The sequence below is a fragment of the Papilio xuthus genome, unplaced genomic scaffold, assembly GCF_000836235.2.
Source record: "Papilio xuthus unplaced genomic scaffold, Pxut_1.1 DF825946.1, whole genome shotgun sequence".
Lineage (NCBI taxonomy): Eukaryota > Metazoa > Arthropoda > Insecta > Lepidoptera > Papilionidae > Papilio > Papilio xuthus.
The window spans coordinates 1,876,079-1,892,156 of NW_013532703.1; the positions used below are offsets into that span (position 1 = coordinate 1,876,079).

The 16,078-nt window shown below is 33.4% G+C and overlaps 1 protein-coding gene across 1 annotated transcript; it reads left to right on the forward strand.

Annotated features, from left to right (window-relative positions):
• Positions 1-12,004: 12,004 nt before the first annotated feature.
• Positions 12,005-15,573, forward strand: Ephrin (ephrin). The gene has a single exon (XM_013322001.1). The coding sequence runs from the start codon at positions 12,461-12,463 to the stop codon at positions 13,241-13,243; it is 783 nt and encodes a 260-aa protein (XP_013177455.1). The 5' UTR covers positions 12,005-12,460; the 3' UTR covers positions 13,244-15,573.
• Positions 15,574-16,078: the final 505 nt, after the last annotated feature.

The following is a 16,078-nucleotide window of genomic DNA, read 5'->3' on the forward strand; positions in this document are numbered from 1 at the left end:
ATGTTGTTATCTCTGTTTTGACAAAGATAATGACAGGGATGACAATATGTCCTATACTGAGATTTTGGTTTCAAAACTCACGGTTAAAGGCACTGCTATCGCAGTTCTATCAGAAAAAAATACGACAAGATATGTACATTGCGACATAGAATCTTGTGACACATTTTTGATATTAAGAGGAGGGCGCTAGTGTGCAATCACAATTAGTCTGACTTATGGCCACCGGGTCAGAAAAGTTAGTCGTTGTATAACGAATGCTAATTTCCAAGGTTGTCGCGAGCAGCGCATTTAGTATGCCATTCATGAACGTGTCACGAGTATTTTGAAGTTACGTTTAATTAATGCGCTAAAAGTTTCAATTGTTAGATTTTATAAAACATACTTACCTTTTAAAGTTTTCATTTATAACGAAGTAAAAATCTGTTCTATCTTCGTGTGTGCATCTGCAATAAAAACATAAAAATATGACTTTACTCAAGGTTATTAAAGCTTTGTAAGTAAGGTATAAGTAAGAAACTATTGAACTATATCTGATTCTCTTGAAGACTTGCGTCCCGGAGGCCTGATTTTAGTCCACTCTCCCTTTTTCTTATAAGGAAAGCATGGGAACGGAAAATATTTTCTCTCTATGCATCCTTTCCTCCGGCGATTAAAGGTAGGCAGCAACGCATTTGCAATCGCGTATGTTTATAGGCAACGGTCGCTTCGCTATTTCAGCTATTTCTTTTTTTTAATTTGTTTTTTTATATCATAAGATGGCCGCTCGCACGTTTGCCACCTTATGATATAAATAAGTTACCTTCTATTAGGTCTTTAGCTGCCTTTAATCTGTACTAGTCTTAACAGATGATCCACGAAACAGAAACACACCGAAGTGACATAAAATTCATTTTTTTGGACTTTGTACTACTAATTTCGCTTTTAGGCAGTGTGGTAAAGGCATTTTCTGTTTTAAAATGTGACGTTTGTAAATATATAATAGTAATAAGATCACAGTAAGATTTCCTAAGCAAATGACGTATTTATAAGTTCAGTCGTAGTAACAAAGCGTCAAACATCATTGTTGGAGTTTTTGTAGCACCATTTTATCATCGATGTGGCAATGGGAGGAAGCTTAGTACTTCATACAAAGAACAATAAAACTCTGTTCCCGTACGTTAACTCGGCAACAGAAGTTGTTTTGGTTGTAAAATATTATTATAACATGTCGACTTTGTGTTAGAGTGGCCAGGATTTTTAACAATCGAAATATTCTCAAATAATAGTCAATATCGAATTATTTTGGTACTATTTCATCCAAAAAAAAAAGATTTCCAGTAGACTATACAGCCACCAGTCGTCGCCCGTGATCAAGCCGCATGCAACTGCGCCGAAATATAGGGAGCTTAAACATTTAAATCCTAATAAAAATTTCTTATTATGATTTTGAAGATTCTTTTTTTGGTATTCTGTTGAGTGTCACTTGTCAGTTGTATATTTTAAAATTTCTACCAATTTCTGATCTTTAATACAGTGTTCCGACTACACATAAATTGACATATTGCTGTCTCAGTTTTCTTCAAAGAGTATGAAAGAGACGAAAATATTTGTCAATAAAAGTATAAATACAGTCGAAGCTAATAATAAAAAAACACTAATATTAATCTACTTAATATTTCCTTCCTAGATTCTATGTTAATACTCAGAAAGTTGAAAAGAGGTCTTAAAAGTACAATGTAATATTCAAAACAAAATAGTTTAAACTAACCACAGATTAAAAAGTTCATATATACATGGCCATAACAAGCAGTTTATAGACATTAATAAATTTGAAAATCGAACGAAAAAAATAGCTTGTAACGTCGCAGTGCGCCAGCCTCGGAATTTGATGGAGTCCAAGTTTATAGTAGCGCACTTTATTTTAACGACATTCTAATGCCCACCGGTGGGCGAGCCTCTAAAATGTTAGATCGAAATGTGTTAAATGATCAACGCATCGATTTTTATCTATTTGAAAGTAACTACTTATATCTATTCGATTCGAAGATCGTTCTTATAATCTGACAAGTCTTATTTTTCATTTTGATATTTGTATTTAATGTTCAAGTATTAAATAAATTAATCAACCTTTTCTAATGCTTTAATAACATACGTGTTAAGTTCAAGGAAACTATATTTTCTTAAGATACAATTAAATCAAATGTTTTATAGTAACAGAATAATTAAACAAATATAATTTAGTTCACTGAAGCCTTATAAAAATTATATAAAGCTTTTTCTATTGCGACCATACAATCTTTACCCTTTATGTACACCCGTTCGTATATCAAAGTGTTGAGGTGAAAGTCCTATAAAAACGCACTATGATAATAAAGGTTTTCTAATTAAAAAAAAACACCGCAGCTGCACGCCTAGAAAAGGGCGGAGTTACGCATTGATCGTGAAAACCGCGAGCGCATGTCATTGGCTAATGGTATATTGAAAATTTTTTAACACACGTCTAATATGACGAAAAAATAGGCCTATACTAGAAAATATATTACGATACAACACAAAGTATTAGGTGCGCAACTAAGTTCTCGCTTTTTTTTTCGATAAAAATATAACTTTATTATTAAAAAATGGTTCATTCATTTGGAGCCATCTACTGACAAACAGCGAGAGCTTAGTTGCGCACCTAATATTTTAAATTAGACCGCTTTAAAATTTTAATGTTAAGGTGAATTAATTGCAAGGTTGAAAAGTGCTTAAATTTTAATGATCAAAATGGTCCACGAAACGTTTAAAATTTGGACAAAAACGTTGCTTATTAGGTATCATAGTAGGTATTTTATTTTGTCGTACATTCAAACTATTCCCTGCGAAATTTAATACTTAGTTACTTCATATACAAAATGTATCTCGCGAAAAATAGGTAATAAACAATACTCATAAACTTATGTTTGTAGAAAATATTAATGTTTTGAGGTTATCTGTCGAAAGGTTTAAATGTTGTGATTACTACAATACAATCTCCATTCTGATGTCGTTTGTTTTGATGATGTCATAGGAACAACTAAGTTTGGTCCTTGTTTACTAGTTGCCTAGGGATATACATTTTATTCTTCCTATTTTATCTGATTTACATATTTTACTGTATTAAATAAACGTTTTCAAACATGGTTCCTGTCATTTGTTTTGTTACTAGCTTTTGCCGGCGACTTCATGCGGGCGGAATTAAAAAAAAGTAACTTATGTCTTCTACATGTGTGTCAAATTTCATCAAGATCCGTTAAGCCGTTCTGGAGATACCTACAAACAAACATCCAACCATCTAAAATTTCGCATTTATAATATGAGTAGGATTGTTAAATTAAATAAGAATATTTTTTTCTGGAGCCAACAATATTAAGCCACAAGAATGTTTCTTAAATTCAAATAATAATCATGGCTACCCTACAATATAGGCATTTTGTTCGACCGTCAGAAGCGAAACATTTTCTCAAACGACATGGCAACACTCAGTCAATTGTTCCCGCCGGCGTCGTGTGCACTGCGCATACGTCATGCGCAATAAATTCAATATTCACGAAAAATATTACTTATTGTATTGACGAACAATTTCCAGACAAAAGTGCATTTTGTTCTTCAATCGTGTGACTCAAATGCTACACAATGTATAGCCGAATCCAATGAAAATGAAGAATTGTATTTACACATCCCACTGCTTCGAAATGTAATTTATTGGCTATAGATTTATTTTTCAAAGTTGTCTGTCTGTTTTTAATTAGTCTTTGAACACAGCTTTATAAAGATAATATTGTTTAAAAGATTTGTTATATTTTTACATTTCTATTGAAGCTTCAAGCTCTTAATCAAGAAGAGTAACACATATCTTGCTTCTTTTAGAACTATAGATCTACGCATCAATTCTTCTTTTTTACTTGGTTACTCTTGTATGCTTCTAGGTATCCAATGTCATTAATTATTCTCATATTGGTATCTGTATTCTTTGAATGTCCCTAACATTAAATAATTTAATTTATTACTAGTGTTTCGCCAGTATAGTAGCATCTATTGATATAGACAAAATAAGTCATATAATAATTATGTTACAGGCTTAAAATATGAAGGAAGATATCATCTGCTTTGGGAGTGATAAAATTATAAGTTACTAGTTGTCGCCCGCGACCGTCCGCGCGGGATTAAAAATAGATATTGGCCGATTCTCAGACCTACTCAATATGCTCACAAAATTTCATGAGAATCGGTCAAGCCGTTTCAGAGGAGTATGGTAACGAAAATTGTGACAAAAGAATTTTATATATAAGATATATGTTTTTATTTATCCGAAAAATATTTAAATTTGGAAAGGGAAAAGTAAATAAAAATCCAATTAACAACGTGCCAAAACGTCGGAATAGTGAAGTGCGCGATAGATTCGATATAAATTGAAATTTATTATTAATCCGTCGGCCTATCGATATGTAGTTTGCTCTTAATAAAAAATTAAATCTCGCGGTGAACGTGAATGTTCTACGAATTTTTACACAAAGGCTGTAGGCATAATATTAATATAAAAACATTTTTTAATCAGGGCAACATTTTATTTTACGCATATTTTTTACGCTTATTCTTAATGGAAATGCGTACACAATTATCTTGTTTATGTTAAGCACTGTTCCTTCCTTCCATTGTTTTCTTTCTACAAATTAGTCGATCATTTCAAAAAACTATAACTAACCAGCTGTCGCCCGCGAGTCCGTCCACACGGAATTAAACAAAAATTAAATAAATAGCCTATGTGTTCTTCTAGACTATGTTCTATATGTATGCCAAATTTCAACGAAATCTATTAAGCCGTTTAACAGATAGCTTCAAATAAACATCCATCCATCAAAACATTCGTATTTATTATATTAGTAAGAGTAAGATTACCAAACATATTTTCTAAAGTGACACAAAAATATTTACAACAACTCAAAAATTATTAACAACCATTCATCAACTTTACTGTTTTAATATTCGAAGAAATAATATTCATAATAATTTATATAGCCCTCTATGGAATTCCATACAAACCCTTTACGTAACGGACCCCAGCAATAACAAAAGGCCATGCCTGACCGACGGACAAACACGTTTTATTAGTTTATTGCGTTCGTTGGGATTTTAAAGCCGTTAGAGAAAGTGCCAAATCATTAAAAGGATTACGCATCGAAATTTCCTTTTGGGCAATAAACGAACCCTTAACGTTCCTTGTAACGGGTTACAATAGATAAAGAGTAACATTTTACTGTTTACAACAAAACAAAAGGTGCGATCCGGTAGACAAGAAACTGAGTCGAATAACTTGAGTTTTAGAAATATTTTGTGTCTTGCTATTTGGTTTCTTAGAGCAAAATCGAAGTGTTTAAAATATTTAGAGCTTTACTTATAAAAAATGTTTCAAATACATTTTAGCTTAAACATACGTTAACCTTTTCATACCGTAACTATAACTACGCGGCGCGGATTTTCGCCAAATCAAGGTTTCGTCATCATCATCAGCTCACTATACGTCCCCACCGACGGGCTCGGAGCCTACCCTAAGTTAATTAAGTTTAGGCCATAGTCAATCTCGCTGGCCAAGTGCGGGTTGGTTGACTTCACACATATCTTCACCATAAGAACGTCGGATAAATGTACATATGTAAATCGGAAATCGAAAAACACATTGGTACATGGCGGGATTCGAACCCAGGACGTGCAGATTGCAAGTCAAGTGCTTGACCCCTGAGCCCCAGACGCTCCCAAAATCAAGGCTAGTGTTAGTTCATCACCAATAAAAATAATAAAATAATTATAACGAAAGTAATGTGGTAACATATTTTAATGGTGACTTTGACGTCCATGTCCTTCACTGGCGTTCAAAGGGTTAAAACCTGTGCTTAACTAACTAGTGTCTTACTATATTTTTTGGAGTAATACAGATTGTGTTTTGTTTACATTTAAATATTAATTTATATTTGTTAATAAATATCGCATATATAATAGCAAGATGACAAGAAATATAAATCCAATTCCTGGCGTATTTAACTCTAAGATTTCATATCTTTTGATCCTTATATTGAGAGCTATCGAAAAGCATTTTGAAATATCGACAAAGCTCTTTTGACTTCACATTTGATACAACGTCTTCTTCTATTTTATCATCTGGTTATATTTTTATGTGATACTTTCTGATACTATTGAATTAGATGATAAAAAGAGCCATCGTTTCAAAATTTCATATGAAAATCCAAAGACAATCCAGATTTCTAGAAGTAGACTTTATTTTGATGAATTGTCTGCTTGTTTTTTTTATAACAGAAGGATGCAAACGAGCAGCGGGAACACTAAGGTGTTCAACGACGCCCATGGACATCATAAATACAAGAGGAACCGCAGATGTGTTGCCGGCCTTTGAAATGATGATACGCCCGCTTCTTGAAGGACCAAGGACTAAGTCGTAGTTGTTAGTTGAGTACAATGATAATATTTCTTCAAAATTAATTTCAGGATTTAATGCTTTTAACAAAAGTAATGTAAAGCTTTGAATTTTTTTTTTCTTTAAACAAAAGGCATTTAAAATCATGTCCTTTGCCTTATTTTGTCTATTATGAAATGTTTAATTAATTATTATCTCTTTAAATTTATTATAGTCTTGTAAAGTTATTTATAATTTATGTCAGACACTAGCTGTCGCCCGCGACTCCGTCCGAGCGGTATTAAAAAAACATAATCAGTAGCCTTCTTCCAGACTATGCTCTACACATGTGCCAAATTTTTTCAAAATCCGTACAGCCGTTCCTGAAATACCTTCAAACAACCATCCATCCATCCAAACATTCGCATTTATAATATAAGTATAATATAGTATGATTATAAAAAAAACTTTAAAACATCCATTTGTTTATACTTTGGTCAATTAAAAAATATTCGACAACTTTATAAAGCATCTAATGAAGGTGTCAACGCCATTCGCACTTAATTCGCGTCTCAGAACGCGTGGGTGCTGTCATAAAAATGATCTCATAAGATTTATTGTGTCATATATTTGGTGAGAATAATTATTACCATATTTCAAAATAACATTTTTGAATATGAAATTCATTAAAAATATCTTTTTCTTTGTTTTAAAATTTTATTATTTTAAATTGATATTAATTATTACTGATAGTTTAAAGAATCATAATTATAGTTTATGTAAGCTATAACAGTGGTAGAACCCGCTTTAACATCTTCGCACGAATTGTCCCGGCTCGCCCGGTGAAATACCACGACCACACATAAAACAGGCGTGAAGTGGAAGCAATTCCGCGTTTCGTCTGATGAGTGTGCGTCCCGACGGCTAATTTAGTCCTCTTTCCCTTCTTATAACGAAAAGATGGGAAGTGGAAGTGGACTTTCCGGATGAGTGGATGCATAGGAAGGGAAAATATTTTCTTTCCGTGCATCCACTCCTCCGTCGATTAAAGGTAGGCAACGCATATGCAATTGCGTATGTCTATGGGCAACTGTCACTTCGTTATTTCAGGTGGCCGCTCACTCGTTTGCCACAAACTCCTACAAATTACTAACTAGTAGTTAGTTATTTTAATTTGATATAGTTACTGCTAGTCTAATACCGTTTTGTTAAAGATTATTCCTATTTCTCAGCTTTTATTATCGTTCCAATTATCAATTATAATACATTGATTACGATAAATATCAAATTATCTTTTTCTATAAACAGATATCGCAATGAAGGTTTCTACCTATATAACTTTAGTAATTATAAATAGACGAATAGTTTACAAACGTCAATAAAAAAAACTAAAAAAACTGTGTGTAATTAAAACAGACCTTTTTTGTACGATAACGAACCGACAGCAAATTGAATAAAGTTTATTAATAAACCACGATAAAACATCTACAATTAACTGGGTAATAAAAGCAAGGAGGTTTTAACGTGGCTACTACTGAGCATATTAAAAATAATAGAAAATATGTGATACCACGTTTACGATATAATCTGTGTTAATTGAGTACATTTAAAATCTTGCTTACTAATATTATAAATGCGAATGTTTAAATGGATGGATGTTAGAAAGTACCTTCATAACGGCTACATGGATCTCGTTGTTTGGCATAGATGTAGAACATAGTCCGGAAGAACACATAGGCTACTAATTGAGTTGTTAATTCCGCGGACAGTCGCAAGCGATTGCAAGTTGAGTTCTATATTTAGCTCTTAGGATTATTGATTAATTTCGCTAGGAATGTACATCTGACGAATGTAACCCTTTTTTAATTTTAGCAAATTGCATAAAAACTTGCAAATAACTGCGTCTAATGCAGGCACGTTTAATTTCCACCTAAAGAGTGCTAAAAGCGGCATAATATATAAAGATAGCGACACACAAAGATCTTTTTATAATAATATTTACAAGAAAAACAAAGAAATACAAAGAAAAATAATTTCTTATGATTTTTTATTATAATAACATGATAGAATCGGTTTTTGTTCTAGTAAATACTACGTTATTTTAGGTGTGCAGTTATTAAAATGTCTAAATAAATAATTTAAAAGCATAATCAAGTTTATTCGTATTCCTTACCGATGGTTTCTAAAACCAAAGCCTATGTATAAATCGTATCATGACCTCTGTCATTAATATTTGACAAAACGGAGATAACAATATATTTAAAACGGGATGTTTGATCTTAGAAACCTACAATTAATGATGCTATTTTATTTTAAACAGCATAAATGAAACTTTTTACTTAGTTTTAAAATTTGCTAAAGAAATATAAAAAATGTAATATTCTCCCACTCATTGTGCCGATGCGGCGTAACAGAGCGGCTATCAATAAGACAAACAAACAAAAGTATTAAGTTACTAATGCATTGTGAAATACCTACCACAGGACTGACGTTTTAACTTTCAATATAGAGACGTATCTTTTGTCTTTGCGGTTTAACGGCCTTCACAGATGACTCAAAGTTATACGCGAATTGACGCCACTTCTTATGAAATTCTGTCAATATTTTGTAAATATTGTACGGTGGTATGAAATGAAAAATTTTACATTTTTTTTTGTCAGAGCTAAATGTGCTTGTTTTGGCATTTGCCAGTTTTGTTGGAAGGTTGAAGTAATAAAACCATTTATCCTGTTATTAATTTTACTAATATTATAAATGCGATTGTTTAGATGGATGGTTGTTTGTTTGAAGGTATCTCCGGAACGCCTTAACGGATCTCTGCGTAATTTGGCAAACATGTAGCACATAGTCTGGAAGAACACATAAGCTATTATACTTATAAAGTTCCTTTTAATTCCACACGGACGGAGTCGCGGGCGACAGCTGGTTCAATATAAAACGTCGTTAAAAATAATGTTACGTTTAAAAATGGCACGATTTAAGTCATTCTTTCGCGACAGCAATATTGTATAGCCGTCAACTAATATGTCAACCGCAGTAGTTACAGTAAACGTTGGCTACATCAATGGAAGCTTACCTTTAAACGTTTTTTTCGATTAATTTGATGTCAAAATATGCGGAGCGGCTGCCAAGTCGCAATTCTGCGCAAATTATAGCCGCTCCAAACTCCAGGATCATTACGTCCTGAATTTATATTGAAAAAGGAATAAAATATTATATACTATTTGTAATTCATAGCTTTATACGGGTCTGTTTGTTAGTATTTTTATTTAAATATATTATAAGATGGCACTAAGCCTAAATTCGCAGAAATAGCGAAGCCGCGCCCGAACTGCCGATAGACATCAGTAATTACAGATTCATTGCCTACTATTAACCGAAGGAATAGAGGTCGCACAGAAAGTGGATATTTCACCTTTCTACGCGTCCCTTCTTTTTCTCTTCACATCCTTTCCGTTCCTTGTGTTCAAAAATTTGCAAATTTAATTTAACTGCCGGAGTTTTTAATTACATGAAGTTGTCTTTTTTCCGAAAGAACTCTGGTTTAGTAGTAAGTTATATTGACGGACATGTAGATGTTTACTTATATCTATAGATAAACAAACGGACACGTCTGTCGGTAGCTTATCTGTCATAATAAACATGTACAACATGACAACTATTTGTGTTATTACTTTATCTGTGATGTCTAGCCAAAGCGTCTGTTCCATTAACAATAATCAAATATTATCTAAAGTAAATTACAAAGTCAACAAAAAAATATGATTCTATCATGTTACAGTCTAGTGGTAGACGCCAGCAACAATATATGTTGGACGAATTGGCCCGGCTAGCGCGGTGCAATATCATTAACACAGAAGACAGGCGAGAAATGGAAGTAATTCCACGATTCGTCTGATGAGTGCGGGTTCCGGGCCAAATTTTACTCCTCCTTCCCTTCCCAGACTTTTCTGATAAGGAAAGGACTGGATGCGTAAGAAATGTCTTCTTTCCGATTGTCTCCACCTCCGACGACAACGTGATGACTTTACAACTTGAATGAACATGAATAGAACGCTACCTCATATTGGAAATTCAGTCAAGCTGCGTACACTTACTACTTTAGAATTACAAATATACTTTTATATATGTGAAGAACATTCCCCTATGAATAAACTTCCCTTGACCATAATAAGATACAGTCTTTGCGGCTGCTTAAGGGTTAACATTGGTATAAACCCTTTCTAAATTATTTGGTTTCGTACCGTATCTTTTGGTATTTCAATCTGAAGACAAATTAATTTCGCTTTAGCTCAGTGATGTCAATTTGAAATTCCGCCTGTAATAGGATCTGTTAAGCATTAGCGACTTCACAAACGACGGACTGTTTCATGACCAGAAACTAATGACCTATTTAGAAATTTTCATTACAACTTCGTCTATCTAACAATTTATAGTGAGGGGTGAAGATATATTTGTTAATGTTGTGATTTTTCTAAACAGACAAGTTGATGGATAGTACAAAAAATCCCTTTGATAGACATGAAAACGAAAATCAGATTTTTTTAAATTCAGAAAATAATTTTCAATTGAAATTATAAAATCATGTTTTTTTTTAAAGTGCAGCTTTAATAGTAATATGTTATTATTAGCATAAAAAAAACCTTTTTTTTTTAGATTTATAAAATCTGTAACTTTTCAGTTTAAATAAATTTTCGGTGTGACTATTAATTTATGTAAGTTTTTTTATTCTTTTTTTTAATTGAGCGGCAGCTCAGGATGATTGCTTTATCATTCCAAGAAACCAAAGATAATTTTTACGGCAACACGGCATCAAGTGATACCTACGTACGACATTAATTAGCCCGTATTTGATCTATAATGAGATGAAATTGTGATGTGACCTGTTAATTATCTACTTTGAACAGGCTCGTGCCAATGTTACGAAGTTTATTATATTAGATTACACGTTGAATAAACTTTAATACAAGTTGAGAAATGATGATGACAAGATATTAAAAGTGTAATATGGTTTTTATAAAAAAATCTGTTAACTAAGTTCTTAGTAACCTTTGTTCAAGACAATATCAGAATTAATGCATTGTAATAATTATTTGATTATATTATCGTATCACATTATTAACGCTTAGAACTAAACTGTTATATATTAAATAAAACTTTCAGTTAAAATGGAGCAATTATCATAATTTAGTCAGCTGCGTGCATAATATCGTACAAAAAGCTTCAACTCCGAGCTTTTTGTAAGCTTAGTCTGTGGTATTCGTCATTTTGTAAGACCCAATGGATGCGTTCGTAAGAAATAAACAAGTGTCTATGGATTTTTATTTGTAAATATATTTAGCAAATATATAAAATGCAATCATACTGCTAAAGTACAAAGAGTTTTATTAAAAAATAAATAATAAGGTAAGTTTAATATTAGTGTAAACAAAAATTGTAGCGTTATTTTCGGTTCGGTCTTTCAAAATGGCGTCACGCTAAAAGTTCGAGTAGTTGGAACGCGACCGTAACTGGCCCAGGGTGTGAGGCGTCCGGAGGGGAGGGGAAGAGCCGCATGCGTACCGAGGGCTGAGCTGCATTCCAGTAGTTCGGCCGACCGCCGCGCGGCGTTACGTGTATTCCCGCTGTTTGCGACGCCCGCTCTTACCACAAAGAACGCTTCAGTATTGTAAAAAATCTGTGATGTATTGATTAATTCCAACATTTTACCAACACAAAAACCGTCGGCGAACTAAATTGGACTTGATTTGGACACGATGTGCGTTGTTTAAGTGAGCTTCTCTAGCGTTTTACTGTGGGCCACGTCCTATGGAATTCCACATTTATCGATGAATAGAATCTAGTGTGTGGACCGAACATGGTGGACTTTACGGTGCGATGTTGAATGCGTACGGATTGTTAGTGTTTTCTGTGTTAAATTCCTATATTTTCTAGTGTAAATTTGTGAATTTTGTGACTATAAATATGGATTGGTATGCGAATGCTTAAAACGCTACCCAGGAGGGACACAGTTTACGTCGGATAATGAGAGTTGGGGAACGATAAACAGTAAGAATGGTATCGTTCGGCTACTTCGGGCTCCGGCAGGCCCCGTGGACACTTCTTGTCCTCATCTTTTTCGTCGAAAGCGTAATGGGGAATTATGCTAAATCTTTCTATATACATTGGAACACAACAAACAGTATATTCAGAATAGACAATACCGATCATGTATTCGATCTAAATAAAGGAAATGCACAGTTTGAATACGACCAAGTAAACATAATATGTCCCGTTTACGCTCCGGATACATTCGAAGAGGACATGGAAAAGTATATAATATATAATGTAAGTAAAGAAGAATATGATTCGTGTCGAATAACGAATCCAAATCCACGGATTATAGCAATATGCGATAAGCCGAATAAGTTGATGTTTTTCACCATTACCTTCCGGCCGTTCACACCGCAACCCGGCGGTTTAGAATTTCTACCGGGGAAGGATTATTATTTTATATCAACGTCCAGTAAAGATGATTTACATAGAAGAATCGGTGGCCGTTGCCTAAGTCATAACATGAAGTTAGTGTTTCGGGTGTGCTGTAAGCCGGAGGAACAGTCACCCGTGCCGCCACCGCAGCCTACCCTGCCGCCTCCGCCGCCGCCACCTACTGCCCCGCCGACGACCACTACAACGACGACCGTCAAACCGGTCACTAAAAAGACGCACAAATACGATAAGACACCTAACGAAGTGGTCAAGAGCGAGGAGCTTTCGTATTCGCGCGGCGCGGCGTTGGCTTCGTCCCTCGCCCTCGCTCTGGCGGCGAGCGCGGTGCTGGCTCCCCTGGCTCGGTGAATGTGCGCCAAGGCGGCGCGGCCCCCGCGTCCCGACCTGCTGGCGAAGCCCTGCTCAGCTCACAGCACACAGACTCTACAATCTCTCCACTTGCGCCCGGACACTCTGGTCTTCACGTAAATCAGTGTAAGATAGTGCTGTAAACTATGTGGTGAACTGTAGATTAGTGACGGGTCGTTTAGTGACGTCCTTGTGATCTATTAATGTGTGTAAAGGGATTTCCTTTTAGTACTTAGTGCTGTGTGAGAGCCGGACTTCGGGTTTGGTGTCGGGGGTCGATGCCCGTGAAGTGCAGTGACTTTGTAGATTTGTGCAAAATTCCTAGGTATTTCTATATAAAGTTCCAATGACTTTAGTCCTTAAGGAACCTAAGTCGAGAGCCTAATTTTTACTATTGTAATTAAAGTATATTGGGCCTACTGAATAATCGAACTAATATATTATATACTTCAAGATCGATTCGTAGAAACGCAAGCTGCGAACGTATATATATATAAAAATGTTAACATGTGTAATGGTAAAATAGATTTCTTAAACCATTAGGAGTTAAACAATTTTTATATTTTCACTTATGCAATGAAGGATATTTGACTAAGAATTAGAACGCAAAATACAGATATTATAGGAGAAATCTTATATAGTTGACGAGAATTAGTTAGATCTTAATTTAGTTGAAAAGACAGTTTTTTTTATTATTTTTCATGCGACGTATATTTAGAATTTATTTATATGAAAAAAAAATGCTCGGACAAGTTAAGAATCTTGTCCAGAAAATACTGTGATTTTGGTTTTATTTAGGTGGTAATTTTTCTCTTCATGCTTTCATTATGTGATATGAAACTAATTGTATTTAATGTAAAAGCATTTTTTTTCATGTAATATTATTTCATTTTTCGACTGATTTTCGCGAATACGCTTGTTCTTAATATAATTTTATAATGCATTTTTAAGGGCCTATTCACAATCGCAAATATAATTTAAGAGATAATAACTATTGAATTGAGGGTTTGGATGGACCGAATACTTGTAATATAGAAATCTGATGATTTCTATATTGTTATTTAAAAAAATCCCAGTTACCATCATTGGGATAATGTTAATGGATTTTTAATATGAATTCATAATAAATATTTTCCATCGTCTTTGAAAGACATTATTATAAGCACAGGCTTCATTGCCATTCGCTGAATGTGTTTAATGAACTTGCACATTGTAATGAAATAGTCAAATAGTTGAATAGTAGTTGAAATAGACCGGTTTTCAGTTAGACATACGCATTTAGTGACAGGAATATAATTTTAAATAGTACTTAAGAATCAAATGCTTGAGTTTCCTATTATATTGAAACAATAACTGTGCTAAGAGAAATAGTAAACGTAAACTATTAAAAATGAATCCATGTCTTTAAAAATATTGACGCTGAACGAGAAATGCATTTATAACTGATCTATTCTTATTTCGAAAACCAGAAATCAAATAAATCTGAATCGCAAAGCCTAGAACTATGTCTTATATTGTTTAAATGATTATTGTAGTACAAACATAAATTTACGTCTTTTAGGTCGTCAAATTTCCCTCTTTCGCTAAACTTTTCAGTCTTATACTTATTCATCTAGTTTGGTACTTTTAGTACATCTATTTTATAATATAATTATTTAACTGATTCTCAACAACAAAGGGATCCGTTACGAAACAAAAAGTTCTTAGTTTAAAGGACTTAAGTTTCGGTACTAACCTATGTAAATTTATTCCCTGGGAAGAAAGGAAAAATTCTACTCTAAAATAAAACTAAAGGAAAAAATTTTATGCTTCTCGAGTCGAAGGGGAATTAATGCTAATGAATTCGTAACTGATTCAAGGTAGCCAAATGCGCAAGTTTCAATTGAAAGATAAAGAATAAGAAAATGTACGGACAATTTTTAAAACAATATAACTTTAGAGATCTGGATCATTTTAAAGATATACCTCTGCTAATTGTACAACAAGATTACTAGACATGGAATTATGTATAAAATGCACTTTCTCGTAATGACAAGTACACATTTCATGGACCAAAACTCATTAGAATTTTATTGATAAAATTTTGGTCCTAGTGAAAATCTAATAATCTTCCTTAATACATTTTCTGTCTTTGATTAGTTTAACTGACCTGATATTACAATGAACTGAGATACTGTCTCGTTCCTCATAATCTATAAATGTTTGAAGAAATCTACAAAAATCATTCATTGTTGAATTTATGCTTTTCCATCGAAAACACAGAATTTTACTAAATAAATAATGTTCAATATAAGACGTAACATTGTAAAACAATTTTTTATTGATGTCAAAAACAACAATTATAAATTAAAAACGTGAATAAATATAATCCAAGATATTCTTTTCAAATTAATTACAACCTAATATCGATGCAAAATATACAAAGATGCAGATAATTTAAGAACTTTCATATGGAAATTGGACTTATCGGTTGCAGACCTTTACCGCTTTTCACCAATAAAAAAATAACAATTTCTAAAGCAGCGATAACATATACCTTAATTTTCAAGACATACAAGAGTATTTTATTCATGCAATTGCATTTGTTAATATTAAAAGCAAACTTCTCTCTTTCTACCTACTCAATACTCTATCCAAAAACACCAGGTATATTCAACCCATTACATTTGTACTTTTTCTGCTATTATTTGAAAGTGAAAGTCTGTGACAAAATTATGCATTGTCTTCAAAACAATGTTATTTACTAAATAAATCAGTTTTTTTAGCACCTATTGAGTTGGTTGGCTCAACAAAGGTATAGCAGGGAGTGCTTCTATTTTTATTTTAACTAAACAG

Excerpts from the sequence above, each read along its gene's own strand:
- Ephrin (XM_013322001.1), top strand. The coding sequence starts at position 12,461 with ATGGTATCGTTCGGCTACTTCGGGCTCCGGCAGGCCCCGTGGACACTT.